Source organism: Astyanax mexicanus, chromosome 1 (genome assembly GCF_023375975.1).
Source record: "Astyanax mexicanus isolate ESR-SI-001 chromosome 1, AstMex3_surface, whole genome shotgun sequence".
NCBI classification, from domain to species: Eukaryota; Metazoa; Chordata; class Actinopteri; order Characiformes; family Acestrorhamphidae; genus Astyanax; species Astyanax mexicanus.
Genome location: NC_064408.1, coordinates 14268054 through 14288586, shown reverse-complemented (window position 1 = coordinate 14288586; position 20533 = coordinate 14268054). Strand labels below are relative to the sequence as shown.

The window sequence follows — 20533 nt, the reverse complement described above, 5'->3', positions numbered from 1 at the left end:
TCTCATACATACATAGTCTGTTCTTTGTTGTCCTTTCTTTTTTCTGTTAATCTTTTTCTCTCTCTCTCTCTCTCTTTCTCTCTCTCTCTCTCACACACACACACACACACATAGAAACACACACACAGGCCTCCTTCATGCTTTTCTATCAGTATTGCAGGTTGCTTTTTAATGTCCCATTTTTGTTTAGATCATAAAATTTTAAACTCAAAATACAAGCTGTTGTTTGTTTTTTGGTATTATATTCAAAAACTAAATATACATAATTATTATTTATATATCAAAAAATATTTTTTTTACATTTTTCAAATTTTGATTCTCAATTAAATATGAAATGAAGCTGAGAGAGGATGAGGGGATGAGAGGATGTGGCATTGTGCTTCATTTCAGTTAATAATAATAGTGAAGATAAATAAGGAGTAAATTTATGTTCAGAGGAAGTGCTTTTCTCTTTTTTTATTTATTTTTTTATTTCCAAAACTGCACTTGCAGGATGTGAGAGAGAATGAGCTTCAGGTGCTTCTGTCGTTTTGCTTCGAGCCCCAAAAATACCTTGAAATAGCCCTGATTCTGCTGAACCGAGCGCTTATTCGTAAAAAGAGCTGTGCCTACGGACTTCGTTTCACGTGAGTGTGAGCCCCTATGTCGCAGCGTGTCAGTCGGACCGTGCAGTGTGAGCTCTCCACAACGCACCTGATTAAAAAAAAAATCACACAGTGTCCCCCTGGCCTAAAGCCTGGCTCCTCTCCTGCTCTGATTCTCCTCCAGTGCTTCCCTGTGGATTCTCCTCAGTGTGTGGAATCAGGAGGACTGAATAATGGTGTATAGAGCAGTAGAACAGCTGGCTGCAGAATTAATGTCTGCGCAGGCAGCCGCTTAAACAGCTGTTACAGGCTAGTTAAGGAATAGAAACATTAGAGAGACTTACCTCTACTGAGAGGGCTCAGGTTCTCTCGGCCCATCTATTCATCATTTTGGCAGGAAATGAAATTTCTTTTTTTTTTTTTTTTCAGCTAAATGGGCTGGAGGAATTTTAGCCCATTACTCCTTCCACAAGTCTGGGAGGTTGCTGAGCTTCCTGGAGTGAACTGCTCTATTTTTGTTTTTTTAGATCTTTCCCAATTGCACAATTCTCAATTTCTCATGCTTGTGTCTTTAGGGTCATTGTCCTGCTGCATGAGCGATAGCAGAGAGAGAGAGAGAGAGAGAGACAGACAGTGAGAGAGAGAGACAGACAGTGGAAAGAAAAAAGGAAGAAATAAGAGGAAAACCGTCATTCATTATATAAAAATCACAGATGTTCTTATGTATGTATTATGTCTGGTTTATGAGTTAACAGAAAGCAGCAGTAGTAGTAGTGATTATACTGGATTGGGTTATTATTGGTTGCATTAAAATAATGATGCACATGATCACGTTTTTGCACTGCATTATAGGTGCACTTGTATTGATGTCATGTCCTTATGTTTTTGCCTCCCACCCCTTTATTTAACCCTTATGCATCAGGATCTCCCTCTGAAATGGTGTAATTGTTGCTGTGGCATTGAGACAGAGCCAGTTTGGGTCTGTAATTAAAGTAACGCCGCTATAATAAGAGTCATTAACTAAGCAGACATGAGATTCCTCCATTTCTCCCTGTAACAAACACAGCATTCTTCATCACCACAGAGTTGTCCAACCGCCTACTGGCGTGAGATATGTGCTGGACTGATTTAATGTTTCTCTCTCTCTTTCTGTCTCTCTCTCCGTCTCTCCGTCTCTCTCTCTCTTTCTGTCTCTCTCTTTCTCTCTCTCTCTCTGTCTCTCTCTTTCTCTCTCTCTCTCTCTCTCTGTCTCTCATACTCAGGACTGCATCCAGCTCAATCAGTACAAACTCAAGAGTGAAATTGGAAAGGTGAGTTGAGACTTTTTTCTAAATTTAATTTAATTCTTATTAAAACCACTTTTTTATGCTTCTATTAATATATTTGCAGTAATTAATATATTTACATTCATTTAAATTCAGTGTTTTTTCTTAGTTTAGGAGTGTTCTGTATTGTAGATTAATACTAAAGTCATCCAAACTATAAAGAAAAACATATGGAATTATTTAGTAAACAGAAACAAAAGGGTTAAACACACCGGAATATGTTTTATATTTTAGATTCTTCTCAAAGTAGCTTCTCTTGCTTAGATGACAGTTTTGCACATCTTGGCTGGATTTTCTCAGGCAGCTTTATATGAGGTAGAGTCACCTGGAATGATCAGCTTTCAGTTAACAGCTGTGCTGAACTCGTCAAGAGTTAATTACTTGAATTTCTTGTCTCTTAATGTGTTTGAGAGCATCAGTTGTAAAGTTGTGAAGCGGTAGAGTTACTATATGAGTAATGCTCTAATATTAATATTATGGAAAGAACTACTCAAGAAATTAATGGTTGAAGGATTGGCTTAATGGTCCCACATTGTTTCAGCGGCTCTGCTGCACCACTCAGTGCTCTATTAAATAAGTTCTTGTCCTCCTCAACTGCTTTTCTCTCTCTCTCTTTTTTTTTTCCTCTTTCTCCTCCAGGGCTCTTATGGAGTGGTCAAACTGGCCTACAACGAAGATGAAGACAAGAATTATGTGAGTTAGTTTTATCCTGCTTTTGTTGGAGTAACTACTGTGTCTCTCCTGGCCACACAAGCATTTCCACTGTATTTTTGTAGCATTGCTGTAAAAAAAAAAAAAAAAAAAAAACTTTGGTGAGGTCAGAACATTGGAAAATCACCACCCACCTCATCCCCAATACCCTACCTCTCCCCAGAAGAGTGAATGAATCTCTGCTCCACATCTCAATACTGTAGAGCGTATTATTTTTTAACTTGTTAGCTTGTATATATTGGTTGTATATACAGTATGTTTGTGAGGATGCTGGGAAATAGTAAACCTCATTAAGCTGCAGTTATTAGAGGACCTCAGAAGACTGTAGCATCAGTGGTGGTCAGATCTTACATACATTACAGGAATCACATACATGAAACTGAAACCTTCTGGTGCTCAGAAGACTAATGACCCTGCACGTCTCTACAGCACGTCTGCGTGTGTGTCTGGCTGATGCTGGTTAAATGATTTCTGGTGCAGTTTTTATTTCTACCTGCTCGTCTCCACCGGCTGCATGTGGTCTACTAACAGGTCAGAGGTCAAGCTGGCTACTTGGCCGCTGGCCTCAAAGACGGACAGAGAGAAGCAGGATGAAAATAACACCGGTTAAGACAGCGCAAATAAACGAGGGAGATTTGAGAGCGAGGGAGAGTCGTGAGAGGAGAATTGAGCAGGATGAAGAGAGAAGTGTTTGTAAATGAGATCGTGGGGGAGGTTGAGCTGTGTAGACCTTTTAAATGGATTTTAATTGAGATCACCTGCTTCTGTGAGCAGCCTTCTTATTGATCCTGTGCGTAATAGACATTAGCTAAGCCACACTTTCATAGTCTGTAGACAATACTAAGGTAAATTTATGATTAGAATGGCAATACTAAGGTAAATTTATGATTAGAATGGCAATACTAAGGTAAATTTATGATTAAAATGGCAATACTAAGGTAAGTGTATGATTAGAATGGCAATACTAGGGTAAATTTACGATTAGAATGGCAATACTAAGGTAAATTTACGATTAGAATGGCAATTCTAAGGTAAATTTATAATTAAAATGGCAATACTAAGGTAAATTTATGATTAGAATGGCAATAGTAAGATAAATTCATGATTAAAATGGCCATACTAAGGTAAATTTATGATTAGAATGGCAATACTGCGGTAAATTTACGAACAGAATGGCAATACTAAGGTACATTTAAGATTAGAATAGCACTACTGATCTAAATGTGTGACCACAATTACACTGCTAAAGTAAATGTGTTATAATGGCACTGCTGAGGTAGCTAACTAGCTAAACGTGAATAAAACAGCACTGGCAAAAACAAACTAGCTGTATTCCAGCTAGGAGATACAAGCTTTACAGGGCTAGTATGACTAAAATAGCATTGCTGAGCTTGCTCGCTAAGTAGTAGCACTGCTGAGGTAAATTCATGATTGGAATAGCACTGCTGAGGTACATTCATGATTAGAATAGTACTTCTGAAGTAAATTCATTATTAAAATAGATTGAGGTAAATTCATGATTAGTATAGCACCGCTGTGGTAAATTCATGATTAAAATAAATTGAGATAAAGTCATGATTAAAATAAGTTGAGGTAAATTCATGATTAGTATAGCACTGCTGAGGTAAATTTATTATTTAAATAAATTAAAGTAAATTTATGATTAGTATAGCCTTGCTGAGGTTAATTTATAATTAAAATAATTTGATGTAAATTCATGATTAGAATAGCACTCCTGAGGCAAATTCATAATTAAAATGAATTGAAGTAAATCCATGATTAAAATGAATTAAGGTAAATCCATGATTAAAATAAATTAAGGTAAATTCATGATTAGTGTAGCACTGCTGAGGTAAATTTTTTATTTAAATAAATTAAAGTAAATTCATGATTAGTATAGCCCTGCTGAGGGTAATTAATGATTAAAATAATTTGAGGTAAATTTATGATTAGAATAGCACTCCTGAGGTACATTCATAATTAAAATGAATTGAAGTATGATTAAAATGAACTGAGGTAAATCCATGATTAAATTAAATTAAGGTGAATTCATGATTAGTGTAGCACTGCTGAGGTAATTTTTTTATATAAATAAATTAAAGTCAATTCATGATTAGTATAGCCTTACTGAGGTTAATTAATGATTAAAATAATTTGAGGTAAATTCATGATTAGAATAGCACTCCTGAGGCAAATTCAGAGTTAAAATGAATTGAGGTAAATCCATGATTAAAATGAATTGAGTAAATTCATGATTAGGATTGCACTGCTGAGTTAAATTCATGATTAAAATAGCACTGCTGATGTACCTGTATTGTGCTTAGTTGGTTTGTTTACACAAAACTTACAAAAAGTTAATTTAATATGTTCAAATCATAGATTTTGTAAAAGCTTTTTTGTTGGAAAAGTAAGATAAAAGTACATGAAGGCTATTTAATATATTTAGCAGTAAAAAAAGTGGAAAATTGCAATGAAAACCTGGAAAAAAAGCGTATAGTATTATTTTTGTCGGATTTCTGCTGAGAATGTTTATTTCAGTGTATCTGCTTTCTTTGCTCACCCAGACTTGAGAACACATTCACACAAGCACACACACACACACACACACACACACACATACAGTATGATGGTCATGCATAACCAGTGCTAGCCTGCCTGTTGCCAGGATGTGGGCTAAACATCGACAACCAGCCAGCGCTCATCATTATTTGTTATCTATTCAGAATAAACAGCTGTATTCCTCCACATCTCCCATCATACTGACTGAATACCGTTTACAATATCATACTGTTGTTGGTATGAAGCAGCATTTAAATATAAAGATGTATAAAACAGTAACGCCTCGCGTCAGCACGGACACAGCAGCTGTTCCAAGGTGTTCCATTACGGCATCATTATGTAATTTTCTTGCGAAAGCCGAGTTGCCATAGTGAGCGCGTTTGTTCCCGGCGTTCACTGCTCAGTCTGCTCTCGGCGCTGCATGTCCTGCTTTTACCTTCATGAATTCAGCTGCCTGTAAGGGCTGTGCAGGAGAGGAGAAAAGGGTGGCATCACTTCCTGCTCAACTGCAGAATCTTACCAGGACAGATGGTCAGTGAGTTGTGTCAGCGCTTGAGGGTGGACACTCCCTAGCAGATGTACAGGTTGCTATTTAAACTAGAAAGTCTGAGGCTGATACACTTTACTACCAAAAGTAATTGCTTGTCTGCCTTTACACCCATACGCACAGTTGTGTTGAGAATGATTCAAGACACACTGCAGTAAAGTATTTTAGCAAGTTTAAAATATTCTTTTGTATCTTTATATTGGCTGAGAGGCGTTTTATGAGTAACATTATCAGCCGGTAATGCACTGCAACCGAAGCTCTCCATGCATTACTCTGCCTTATACAGGTGAACTAGCAATGATGCAGCGCTTACAAGCCAAATACAAACCAAATGCGATGTCGTTATAGATCACTGGGAGCCGCTGGATCCCATAGACAGAGTGAAGAAACGGCATGACTCCAATAGGCGGCGCAGACAAAGACGCGGTCCCACAAATGAATAAGACCAGTGATTTAAAAATACGCATTATTACACACATTATCAACCACTAATATCAGATTAAGAGCTGATATTATTAAAATAAAAGCTTAAGTGTGTATATTTTCCAGTTAATATAGGGTATTTTAAGCTGATATAAAGGGGGAGGGCGCAGAAGTAAACAAAACTTTAATTATTTAAAAAAATAATAATAAATAATCTTTCAGTCAAATGAGCACTGATCTTTGATTTACACAGAAAAATGTTTATTTGGGTGAGTAAAGTGCTTCTGTTTATTTACACTAAGCTTAAATTTCCACAATTTTGACTGAAACGCCCGATAATGCAGAGCTTACAACAACGCAACTACAAACAGAGCAGCTATGGAACTATTTTAACCAAACCGATCGCATCTTCTCATCCTGTTTAACTCAAAATCTGTTAATAAACAGTTTGTGCTGTAACACAACCCTCTACAACTATAACAGTTTCAGCTCTTTTGGAAAGGCTTTCCACAAGGTTTAGGAGTGTGTTAATGGGAATTTTTAATCATTCTTCCAAAAGTGCATTTGTGAGGTCAGACTCTGATGTTAGACGAGAAGGCCTGACTCACAGTCTCCACTCTAATTCATTCCAAACGTGTTCTTTTGAGGTCAGGTTGAGGTCAGGACTCTGTGCAGGTCTTGCATTGGTCAGTGGTGCACAGTCATGTAGGAACATCAGAGCAAGAAATTGCGCAAAATCTCTTGGTATACTCAATCATCAGTTTCATCGCTTTCACTGGAAATGAGGGGCTACCCTGGTGAAATATAAATATATAGTACAATGTATCATGTAATTATTTTAAGAAGTAAATTAAATTAATAAATTGTTAAAATATTTTAACAATATATTTAGGTATTACATTAATATATCAGTCAAAATGTTCAAATTTCAATGCTCTGTAATCATAATTAGAAAGTATAAATAGAAGTAAATTATAGGATACAGTGTTAAATAATACATTTAAATGTATTATTACATAATACGTACATTTGTAACATAAATTAAAAATTGTAGTACAGTATAAAAAAATGTTTTTTTTACACAAAGAAGTATACTAAAAGTGTTCTACTTACAAAAATCAGGAACAAGAACCACATTTGTACTGTAATGTATTTAAATATATTTAACATTAATTTTTAGTACATTTCTAATATACCCAGTGTATAATATTGATACAGTTGTAATACTCATTAAATGTATTAAAATTTTACTGTAAGCATTTTTTAAATATATGGGGTTACATATACATGTATATACATATACATGAAGTAGTATTAAAGTTTAAATGTTACTTAAGTATATTTAAAATAGTTAAATTTTAGTACAGTTAAGTACACTTAACATAATTTAAGTCAGACTTTTGTACTATTTTTATACAATTAAAGTATAATAAGTACAAAAAAGTTGTTCCATTTTAGCACTCTTTAAATATACTATATATGATATTAATAATGTGACTCGAGTACACTTTAGTGCACTATAGCATATAGCATAATAATAATGCTTAGTATACTTGTTTTTGATAGAGCGTTTAAAGTACTTTTACTAAAGTCTGGGTCTCTACTCCTTTGTACATCCCTGTATATAATACTGTTTATTAGCAAGCACCTGATTATATGATTGATATCATGATACCCATTGGTTATGATTGAGAATAGGTGAATCATTATCATTGAGAAGCAGCAGCCTTGAGTCTATTACAGCTGTTTTGTTCTGAATAATGACTCACCCATTGTGTCCTTTGAGAAAAGAAAGAAATTCAGCAAACAAAACCCAGGAAATGACAGAAAAACGGTTTGTTTTTCTGTCATTTTGTTGTTTTTCCCCTGAAAAAAAAAAAGAACCCATCTCCAGTCTTCCCCTGGAGGAAGCGGGCGCTGTGTTTGAAACAGCTTCCCCGTTCAGTCGCGGCGGAGGCCTAATCTCTTCCGCAGGTGCTGCAAATTGGCTGCGCGTTTCTGTCTGTAATGAACAGAAATGTGTTTCAAAGCACTTCCTTACTTACATAAGACACGGCCTGCTCTCTCCTCCATTCACACAACACACGCTCCTTCTGCTTTTTACCACGGGAGAATAGACACAGGTGCAGTTATTTTTTTTTAATCAATCTGTTTCATTCAGATGAGATGCTAATCAGACATTGTAGGAATACGAGGAGACGCTGTTCAGTGGATTTGTCCGGGTGTTTTGGATGCCTTGTACGAGGAAGCTGCACATGTTTGGTGCCGGATTATAACAGCACGGTGATTCAACACCATTTAACAATGGTTACAATATTCTGAGCGTTTCCAGGGGATCTGTATTTTGTCCAGTTTATAAACTAGTCCCTGGATGCCAAATGGAATACCACAGTAACCACCTAGTAACACCATACACTCTAAAAAAAAACAGGGGTACTATATAAGTACTTTTTTGTACACAAAAGTACACTCCTTATAATTGTACCCTCAAAGGTTCAATATTGGTCTTTACAGGGTCAGTTGTGTTCCCTCTGAAGTACAAAGTCATTTCTAACAGCTATAAGTACAGATTTGTACCATTTAACCAGCCAAAAAGTACATTCAGTATTCTGTATCACTGTACTAATAAACAATATATATTTTAATTGCACATTTTTTATTTAAAAGCCATATTCAGGTAATGCTAATGTTTATAGTCTTTATAATCTTTACTGGCACAAAAAAAATGGGTACAAAAAAGGACTTTTACTGAAAGGTACTTTTTTGTACCTCAGTATAAGGTACAGCCCCAGCGACAAGCTTTGTACTCTTTTAAGTAAAATATTTACTTATTTTTCTAAGTGTGTAGCATCCACCTGTGGTACCATAAAAACCCACCTAGCCACTAAAAAATAGCTATTTAGCAGACGTACAATACTGTACCAACAACCTCCTAAGAATGCCATAGAAACCATTTGGGAAACTATACCGATTGAGCACAAGATTATGACCAACTCCTTTAGGTTTCTACAGCCATAGTTGATCATTCTCAGCTCTGATAAGCATAGTAGTGGTGTATGAGGTGCTAGTATTTGTTGTGCTGGTATGATTGAATCAGGTACAGCAGTGCTGCTGTAGTTTTTAAACACCCTTGCTGTCTCTGCTGAACTGAGAGTTATCCACCAACAGTGTCCTGTTGGCAGTGTCTTGTAAGCACTCACTGATGAAGGACTAGAGGATGTCCAACACAAACTGTGCAGCGTCAGATTAACAGATTTAGAGCCTCTGTCTCTGACTTTACTTTAAATAGTGGAGGAGCTACAGTAGGTAGGAGTGTGTAATAGAGTAATAGAGTGGAGGACAGTGAGAGATTAAACACAGTGATTAAAAACTCCAGCAGCACTGCTGCTGTATCTGATCCACTCATACCAGAAGAGGTCATAATGACATGCTGGTTTGCTGTATAATTACCATTTAGTCCATATTACTCCATAACAGCCACTTGAAAAGCATCTAGTAACTCCACTAAACAATTTCTAAATTAATATTTTAGCATAATCACCGGTTTTGCTTTATGAATACTTTATAAATACATTTTAACTATTTATTTTAATTATTATTATTATTAATATTATTATTATTTCTAAAATGTATTTACACAATTTGAATGGCTTTATACAACTGAAGTATTTTGCTGCCAGGTATTGCCAAGTTGTCAAAATTATGAAATCAAAATGATGAAAATTACATTTTATGGTGTAGTAATGAAATAAACATCTTGTGTTTATGAGATTGTATCTTGTTTTTAAACGGTATCAAGTAATTAGAAATAGGGCTGGGTGATATCTTAAAATATCTTAAATATACAGCTCTGGGGAAAAAAATAAGAGACTATTTAAAAATTGTTTCTTTGATTTTACCAAATTAAAAACCTCTGGAATATACCGGTAATCAGGAATAAAATGGATGATAACAAGCCATCAAATCAAGCTGAACTGCTTGAATTTTTGCACCAGGAGTGGCATACATTTATCCAAAAGCAGTGTGTAAGACTGGTGGAGGAGAACATGCCAAGATGCATGAAAACTGTGATTAAAAAACAGGATTATTCCACCAAATATTGATTTCTGAACTCTTAAAACTTTATGAATATGAACTTAATTTCTTTGCATTATTTGAGGTCTGAAAGCTCTGCATCTTTTTCTGTTATTTTAGCCATTTCTCATTTTCTGTAAATAAATGCTCTAAATGACAATATTTTTATTTGACATTTGAGAGAAATGTTGTCTGTAGTTTATAGAATAAAACAACAATGTTCATTTTACAAAACATATACCTTTAAATAGCAAAGTCACAGAATCTGATTAGGAAACTGAAGTGTTCTCTTAATTTTTTTCCAGAGCTGTAGAAAGATCTTGATTATCCCAGTTTGAAAATCGCATTGAAACAGGATTTCAGTTAATTAGATTAATTTCATTAACCCCCCAGCCCTAGTTACAAAATATTAACAATATTCTGTCTCATAATGACAATTTATTTCATAATTACCGAAAAAGATCCTGCAGTAATGACATGCTAAAGAAATGTTAGTTTTATAATGATGCGTGTTCACTGCTGTTCTCCTGTAATATTCACTACATAACTTTTTAAACTAACATATTTAAGTTATTTGCATTTACTTTAAATGAATTAATTTACTCTAAAATTAGATTGCCCTTTTTATGAAGCTGAGGTGCTGGATGGGTGTTGTTTAACCTCTAGGCGTGACCCCGTATCTCCTCTTTTCCCTGGACCCTGACCCACCCCTCTTTTTTCCACGGCGTTCCTATGCCGAGGTTTAAACCTGCTCGTTTTGAGCTGATTACTCTCGAGAATCTGCCACTCAATTATTCATTGGCGAATTTCCATATTCGCTCGTGGATTTCCATAATCACTTTTGCAATCACTTAGCCGGAGCCGCTGCGGGGAGGCGAACCTGGAGAGCTCCATTAAGGCCGGGGGACGGGTGATGGGACTGGGTCGGCTCCGCTGTATAAAGCCTCTTTGTTTGATTAATATGGAAATGCGAGAACGTCAGAACCGATTGTGTCACCCTCTTGAAAAAGTGTGAACGCCACCTACGCGACCTATAATGAGTGTTTGGGATGTTTTCTACAGTGTGGAAGAAAGAAGTGAGGAGGGAAAGTGTTTGTTTGAGAACAATGAAGGTCAACACTGGAACTTTTGGCTAAACACACTGTTCTTTTCTTTCTCTCTTTCTCTCTCTCTCTCTCTCTCTCTCTCTCTGTTTTCCAGGCAATGAAAGTGGTGTCTAAGAAGAAGCTGATGAAGCAGTATGGCTTTCCACGTACGTTTCTTTCAAGCTAGTTACTTGTTATGAATGAATTGCATTAATTTAATTAGTTGGGTCTAAATATTAAACACAGTCTAATGTCTGGACCCTCCTGATCTGAATGAATATCTTGCATAAACTTAAACAGAATACTTATAGTTAAGTGCTTGAAATTTATTCCTTAAATAAGTAAAAATATTTAAGGAATATAAATATTTTCAAATAATAGTAATAGATAAAACGTTTTCACTATTAAAATCTTATCAGTTTGGTTGCAGCTAAATAACTGTATTGCAGATCACCTGACTGGTTTTGGTACTGAAGTTTAATTGTTCATAGGACATATTATAATAATTATATTATAATAATTATAATAACATGATCAACCTCAATACTTTTTTGATAATGGTGATATATAAATATGTGTTTATTTATATGTTGGATCACATATATAGATCTAGAAAAAAAAAAAGAGACCACTTGAAAATTAATTATTTTACCATATTAAAAACCTCTGGAATATAATCAAGAGAAAGATGGATGATCACAAGCCATCAAACCAAACTGAACTGCTAGAATTTTTGCACCAGGAGTGTATCATAAAGTTATACAAAAGCAGTGTGTAAGACTGGTGGAGGAGAGCATACCACGATGCATGAAAACTGTGATTAAAAACCAGGGTTATTCAGCGCCGAACATTTAAAACCTGAGAAAAACAGCAAAACAACAGTAATCAGCCCTTTGATCAGGCATTTAAATGGCTTTTTAAAAGGTAAATAAGAGCGTTTGTTTTTCTGGGATTAAAATCGTGAATTCAGCTGTAACTGGAAAAATCAGTGCAAAACTATGCTGGACTGACTTTACAAGCACGTGACCAACCATGTGGATGAAAGTGTTTACTCCTGACCCACCCTTCTCACTCCCTCTCCCTCTTGCGCTCCTCAGGAAGCAGCAGTCTGTCACTCACACAGACACAGAGACAGAGCTGTGTATCTACTTCTTGTGTCAAGACTCAAAACATTGCAACATGACGTGTTCGATTTAATTGCCTATTAAGTGACTATTGCACGTCCTGTGATGTGACAATTGCGCATGCACACATCGCGATGACCATGCTTCAACGATATATCATGCAGCGTAAAAGAATGTCAAAGGCCAAGACTAAAACTTCTTTAAGTCTTTAGTCCTTATTTCTCTTTTAAAAGCTGCTCTTACACTCATTTTCTCTCTCTTTACACAGGCCGCCCCCCACCGCGGGGTCCGAAAGCAGCCTTGGGCGAGCAGCCTAAAGTGCTTGGGCCCCTGGAGAGGGTCTACCAGGAGATCGCCATCCTCAAGAAGCTGGACCACCTCAATATCGTCAAGCTGGTGGAGGTAAGCACTGGTCTCCTGGTGGAGATTCTGATGAAAGTTTCAGGCTTTTAAAAAGTTTGTATGAACAGTACCCTGCTGAACGGCGCCTGAGGCTTTAAATGAGTCAGCCCGAGTGACTGATGTGGTTCCGTGGATGGAGAGAAGAAAGAGAATGAGCGAAAGAGAGAGAGGCACTCTAAGGAATTGAAGATTAAAAGAATTGTGACTCAGTGCAGTCATAACGTGAATACTGAGTCATGCTACTGGTCATCCAACGGAGGACAAAACAGGCAGCGTTGTTCCTGCAGATCTGCTGCCGCTATTGAACTGAGGAATCCTTTGTGCACTTAAGATCAGACAGAAAGAAAGAAAGAATGAAAGAGGAGGATCGATTGGAGGAGAGGAGCGGAGAGAAGCGAAAACGGTGGGATGGGAACATGCAGAGGAGAAAGCAGGGCACCGCTGGTCTCTCAACGTGGCCCTTGTGGAGTGTCCTTCAATCACAGCAGCTTTCAGTGTCTTTTAGCTTTGATAGAGAGGAAAGGAGTGAGTGGGACGTGCCAGAGATAGACGAGAGAGAGAGAGAGAGAGGTTTCAGTAAGCAGGCAGTGCAGAGCTCCTTACCACAGCTCTCTGTAAACAGCTATTTTAACCCTTAGAACCCTACTAACGGATTTTCCGTACAAAAAAATGCACCTTGTGTTTTTAGCTTAATTACTCAGGAATCCCTTCACACATAAACATAATCCATATATGGTTAGAAAAGGTGGAACTTACTCTTTCTAAAAATAGTGATCACATCCCAGTGCGGTAAAGCTAAATCTACAAGAAACCCATTGAGAAATCACCCAAAAAAAGTGAGATCTCCTTCCCCAACCAATATTATTTACCTTTAGTGCTTCAAACATATTTATATGATGTTTCAAACCAAATAATATCAGTAAATGATAAACTCAAAAGTGTCCACAGAAAAACTAGGTGTGAAACAACCTGCTGCACTCAAACTAAAGCTAGGTATGGTGTGCGCACTACTTTTATTTTACTAAAAACATCTTTACTAAGTAGTTACTTTACACTAAACATTTTTATTTATTTAGACCAGGGGTGTCCAAACTACGGCCCGCGGGCCATTTGTGGCCTGTTTCCTTTTTCTAGCGCAGAAGAAATGGGCCAAAGAGTCTAAAAGCGGAAAGAGTGTGCATTTGTAGTGCAGAAAAAACGGGCCAAAGAGTCTAAAAGTGGAGAGGGTGCGCATTTCTAGCGCAGAAGAAACAGGCCAAAGAGTCTAAAAGTGGAGAGGGTGCGCATTTCTAGCGCAGAAGAAACAGGCCAAAGAGTCTAAAAGTGGAGAGGGTGCGCATTTCTAGCGAAGAAGAAACGGGCCAAAGAGTCTAAAAGCGGAGAGAGTGCGCATTTCTAGTGCAGAAAAAACGGGCCAAAGAGTCTAAAAGCGGAGAGGGTGCGCATTTCTAGCACAGAAAAAACGGGCCAAAGAGTCTAAAAGTTGCCATAATAAAGGAGACATCATGCAATGAAACATCAATTCAAAAAAATTTTAGTTTACACAACACTGTCAAAGATAGATAAAGATAGTTAGTCAAGTAAAATTATGTGTAAATGAAAGTAATCAGGAAAAAGTATTATTTAAAGTGGTATATTTCATTGTTTGTTTTATTATAGAGTCTGTGGCCCGTGACTTCAAATATATTTCTCCTTCTGGCCCCCAACAAAAAAAGTTTGGACACCCCTGATTTAGACTAAAAAGGTTACATTTTTGTATCTAGTTTTCTTTGTGTCTCCTGATAAAAACACTGAAAGGCATAGACTGCTCTGAGTGTCAGGTTGTCATGATGGTGTACAGAATACAGACACGTGCAGATGTAGATAAATAATTTAATAAAAATAAGAGGCAATAACATAAACAGGAGACAGTCCAGAGTTCATACACGTGTAAGCCAGAAACAGAGGGAATCCATAAATCGGAAACGTGAAACAGTCCAGGTCAAAACACAGTAAATCCACAATCAGAGGTAATCTAAAAAGGTCATACACAGAAAAACATGCACAGGAGGGTAACGCTTTGTAAAGTGAGAGAGTGAGAGAAGAACAGAAGCGCCTACAGCACCAGATAAATAAATCGCCTGATGCTCTTCATGTATTTTGTCAAAGTAATAATTAATAATCCATGTAACGAACTATCATCAATATTCTAATGCTTTCAACTCATATACACTCTAATCTTACCATTTTTTAAAAGATATCTTAGGTGTGAATATATTTAAAGTCTATACATTCAAAAATAAGAAAAAAATAAAAATAAAAAAACAGGCGCTTGGTAAAATTTTGACCAAAACAAGATTAGTTCCAGTATATAATCATACAAATTCTACTTCCTTTTACATTTTAAATGATTATATTTTTGAGCAGCCGTATGGCTTCTGGAGTAAGGAAACTCGTGGCATGTGTCTATCTGATATAATTACCGTGTTATAAGACCTGAAAGAGGAACTGACAAATAGAGAAAAACAGAGAAAAAAAACACCAAACCAGCCTAGGGTTCTAAGGGTTAACGTTCTCTGGAGGCTTTTCTTGCATAATTGCGTGAAATAGCAAGTTCTGCTTGGTATGCCGAGCCACAGTTCAGTAGACCTTCAAAAATGTTCCTCGTTCAGTCATTGTAGAAACAGTGCATGTGGAGAGATAAGAAACTTGCTCCAAGGGGGGGCAACATCTCATCAAGGGTTCCGCTCTCTGTTCTTCTTTTAGCTTCCGACCCTGTTTTGTATGTTATGTAGTGTGACGAATGTGACGAGTGTGACTAGCTGTGTAATCCAGTTTTGCAGAATTCTGGGTCGTGCTCAGCCTCTCACTGACATTGATATTAGCGCCTCAGTGGCACAGCGCAGGCCTGTGGGAGCTCTCGATCCACATACTGTTTCTGTTTCAGGTGCTGGACGACCCAGCAGAGGACAATCTCCACATGGGTAAGAGCGGCTGAAAAAAAACACTCATCAGATGTCAGATTTTGAGGGACAGATTTTGTACAGCCATGAGCTTAAATGTTGGGCTGGAGGACCATCTGCTTAAAATGCTATCGGTCCTTCTTGTGCGACCAAAATAGCTCCCTCTGCAAGACCTCTTAAAGGTGCCCTGAGGCATCATTTGGCATCAAGATGTTCCAGCAGATCCTTTTTGAAAGTTAAGTCTTAAAATCCTAAGTTATGATAGAGAGTAGGGGACTGCAAATCAGATTGTTTGTCTTAGAACAGATTTTTACATAATTTTATTTCAAATTTTTCCCATTTTCTCCCCAATTTACATAGACAATTACCCAACTCACTCATTTGGATACCCCCTATCACTAGCACATGCTTCCTCCGATACTTGTAAAATCAGCCACCGCTTCTTTTCGAGCTGCTGCTGATGCAGCATTACCGAATAGCATCACAGCTAACTCGGAGGAAAGCGCAGCGACTCGGTTCTGATACATCAGCTCACAGATGCCTTGTGTTGCGGACATCACCATAGGAGTAATGTAGGGAGAGACCGCCATCTACTCACCCGGAGGGAGCAGGGCCAATTTTGCTCCCTCTGAGCACCGGCAGCTGGATGGCAAAGCTGCATGAGCGGGGGTACGAACCTGTGACCTCCCGCTCATAGTGGCAGCGCTTTTGACCGCTGGACAACTCGGTGCCCTTCCCAGCCTTTTTTAAATAAAAAATAAAACAGAGGGAGGCTCCAAATGGTGGTCCAGCGTGCTAAGCACTGCCACTATGATCAGGAAATATCGCCGGTTTGAATCATGTCCCTGTAGTTCGCCATCAGCTGCCTGAGTCCTGAGAGAGCACAATTGGCCTTGCTCTCTCTGGGTGGGTACAGTAGATGGCGCTCTCCTTTCCCCTCATCACTCCAAATGGTGATGTGGATCAGCACAAGGCTGCATCTGTGAGCTGATGTATCGGAACCGAGTCGCTGCGCTTTCCTTCGAGCGCACGCTGTGATGCTACTCGGCAGTGCAGCATCAGCCACAGTTTAAAAAGAGGTGGTGCCTAAATTTCACATGTATCAGAGGAGGCATGTGCTAGTCTTCACCCTCCTGGTGTTGAGGGCATCAGTAGTGATGGGGGAAGTTCTAATAAGTGGACTGGCTGAGTAGGTTGGAGAGAAAATGGGGGGAAAAATTTAGAAAAGAAAAAAAAACAGATCTCATTGACATAGCAACCTTCTTTTATTGTTTCATGTTCCAGATCCAATGCTTTTGTGCCCAGTGAAGAATCTGGTTAATCTGACAGATCAATCAACAGATCAATCCTTACTGAACCATAGTTCAGAATTTCTGAGACTTATATACTTAGAATATCATTGAAAAGTTACTTTATTTCATTAATTAGTTCAAAATGTGAAACTCGTATATTATACAGATGTATTAAACACAGAGTGATCTATTTTAAGTGTTTATTTACTTTTATTGTTGGTGATTATGGTTTACAGCCAATGAAAACCCAAAAATCAGTGTCTCAGAAAATTTGAATATTATATAAGATGAATTGGCACCTTTGGCAGTGTGGGCAGTGTGCCATGTCCTGCTGGAAAACAAAATGCAGTCCTTCCAGAATGTGCTATGAATGATCTGCTGCTAATATGTTGGTGACCGAAACAACAGCTCTTGTAGAGTCAATGCATAAGACTACTGTTCTGACAACATGCAATTAGAATTAACTGTCTCTGTCACACAAAAACCTTGTATCTCCAAATTAGGAATTTTACATGAAAAAAAAAAAACTTGAACTGATACTCTACATTGTGGCACATTGTGCAAAAAAGAAAAATCAAAATATGTATTTTTTGTTACTTTTTGGTGTCATTTAATTAAGCAATAATACACTCGAGGTTCGTTCTATAAGGTGTAATATTAGCACTGCTGTGATGCGGTCATAGGCATGAAGCCACAAGCCTCGGGTGTATTATTGCTATTATACACAGTTCCATTATCACGATTTATTAAAAGATTTTGAGTTAAAGAGAACGAGAAAATATGATCTCTTTTGTTTTAAAATCCCCGGGAGTTAAAATAGTTCCATTACTGCTCTGTTAGTAGCTGCGCTGTTTGGTTTGTAAGCGCTGCATCATTGCTAGGTTACCTGTATGTGGAGGAGTAATACATGAAGAGCTTTGGTTACAGTGCATTACCGGCTGATAACGGCACTTTTACAACGCCTCTCAACCAATCACATTGCAGGGTCGGAACTAACTGTAACTGTTGTATATAATACTCCTTTAAATGGTGCCATTGTTTCATGGATGGACTATTATTTTGACAATGTTTTTTTTCTATTGAAAGTTAAGACGGCTGCTGTTTTCTCCTGTAAAATTGTCACTTTGGAGATGCAAGTTTTTGTGTGACTTCGACATTATATAAATTACTTCATATTCAGTATGTGCATATTAATCAGGCAGCTGTAAATGCCTCGTCTGCTGTGATTGTTAGCAGCCAGTATGTATTCTGCACATTATGTAAAGCACAAAAGCTCTTTATAACATGTGCTTTAATCTCCCTTTCTCTCTCTCTCTTTCTCTCTCTCTCTCTCTCTCTCCACAGTGTTTGAGCTAATGCAGAAAGGGTGAGTACTGCGTCCTCTTTTCTGTTTTAATTGAAGCTTTAGCTGCTCTCGCTCTCTCTCTTTCTCTCTCCATCCCTCCATTCATGCCTGCCCTCTCCTGCATATCTGTCATCACTCAGCTCTGTCTTTCCGCCTCTGTTTGCCCCTCTTGCCCCCTCTCTCCCAAGGGATTCATTATGTGCTTATGTTTTCACTTGACGGTTATTATCATGATTATTTTTTCCTCTGCCGGCCGCACTTCACTTTCCATTCTTCTTTCATTATTATTTTACCGCACCTTTTCTGTTCTCTTGTTTATTTTCTGGAATTTTCTCCTCTCTCTGTTCCTCATAGCGTTTATTAAACCAGTGACCAGCTATGGGATTAGAGGGTCAGTGTGTGGATCACCACTCCAGTTCCTCATTCTTATAACCGGTGAACTTTATATATATAGTTGATACTGAAAAAGCTGTTATCTCAAAGTACATACAACAACTCTTACCTCATAGAAATACTCAGTAATTCATACCTTGTAGCTGATACTCTGTAATTTTTATCTCAAAGTGAAATATTCCCTCATTTTTACCTCATAGTAGACACTTAATAATTTTAAGAAACTTAATATGTTGTATTTTGTAGTAGATACTGAACAGCTTTTAATAGATACTCAATAACATTGTTAGTTACTCAATAATTTATTTTCTTATAATTTTATTTCTATTTTTTATCCCATTTTCTCACTCAATTTACATGGCCAATTACCCAATTACCCAACTCATTAGGACTCTTTTCCAACTGCTGCTGATGCAGCATTGCTGAGTAGCATCACAGTGCACTTGGAGGAAAACGCAGCGACCCGGTTCTGATACATCAGCTCACAGACGCCCTGTGCTGAGCGATTGGAGTGATTTAGGGAGAGAGCACCATCTACTGTACCCACCCAGATAGAGCAAGCACAATTGTGCTCTCCAGCATCTGATGGCAAGCTACATGAACAGGATTCGAACCGGCGATCTCCCAATCATAGCTGCAGCGCTTAGCCCGCTGGACTATCTCATATTAGATGCTCAGTCATTCTTACCTCATAGAAGATACCCAGTAACTCACACATCATAGGAGATTCCCTAATTCTTACCTAATGTTAGATACACAATCATTTGTATATCTTATTAGATATGTAATAGTCCATGCCTCATATTAAATAATCAGTCTAGTGATAGTATCTGTCAGTTGTAACTAATAGTAGATACTCTCACTTTATAGTAGAATCTCAATCATTCTTGTCTCATAATAGAAAATAAGTAACTTTCTCCTCATAGAAGGTACTTTAATTCCTACCTCATGGTAGATACTCAATAATTGGGTCCTTATACTAAAAACTTAGTAACTCTTCTCACATAATTTCTTTCCTAATAGTACATTCTCAATTTCTTTTATATCATAGTATGTAGTATGTGGTAATCTCATAGTAAATACTCTCTTATGACACATCGTAGATTCTGAATTAATTTTACCTCATAGAGAATCAGTAGCTCTTAACTTTCTTGTACATACTTAGTTCTTACCTAATAGTATTTACTCAAAAACCTTATAGTATTTACTTCCTAATTCTTACCTCATCATAGTCACTTTTTTACGTAGTCACGCTTACTGATTAACTCTTTTTTTCTAATTTTCTCCTGATTGTCTCCCAATTTATCTGACCAATTTTCCCAGCACCGTCTACCCACCTAGAGAGAGAGCAATGCCAGTTGTGCTTTCTCGGGGCTCCGGCAGCTGATGACAAGCTGCATGACCGGGAATCGAATTAGCAATCTCCTGATCATAGTGTGAGCGCCTTAGGTCGTCTCTACCACCTGGAGCCCTCATAGAAGATTCTTTTCATACATCATTGTCTTTTTTTTTTTTAATTACCTTTCCTCTTTCTCTCTCTCTCTCTCTCTCTTTCTCTTTCTCTTTCTCTCTTTGATATAAAGCTGAACTTTCTTCTCCGTGTCTCAGCAGAGCGTTACAATTGGGCGAGCAGTATCCAGCTCTGCCACACGACTCCATTCTTTCAGAAATGTGACATTTAGTTGTAATTGAATGGCAGCTTTGGCCAGCTAATCGGCTCTGCTGCG

General features: G+C 37.5%; 1 protein-coding gene across 4 annotated transcripts in view; it reads left to right on the top strand.

Annotated features, from left to right (window-relative positions):
* The window catches only part of camkk1a (calcium/calmodulin-dependent protein kinase kinase 1, alpha a), a 165089-nt gene that overhangs the window by 97970 nt on the left and 46586 nt on the right, over positions 1–20533 (top strand). For all 4 annotated transcript variants that reach the window (XM_022665768.2, XM_022665764.2, XM_049469163.1 and 1 more), the window contains exons 4-9: positions 1847–1894; positions 2549–2602; positions 11424–11475; positions 12701–12834; positions 15761–15797; positions 18413–18434. In XM_022665768.2, coding sequence (XP_022521489.1) covers positions 1847–1894; positions 2549–2602; positions 11424–11475; positions 12701–12834; positions 15761–15797; positions 18413–18434 — 347 coding nt within the window. The remainder of the gene's footprint in view (positions 1–1846; positions 1895–2548; positions 2603–11423; positions 11476–12700; positions 12835–15760; positions 15798–18412; positions 18435–20533) is intronic.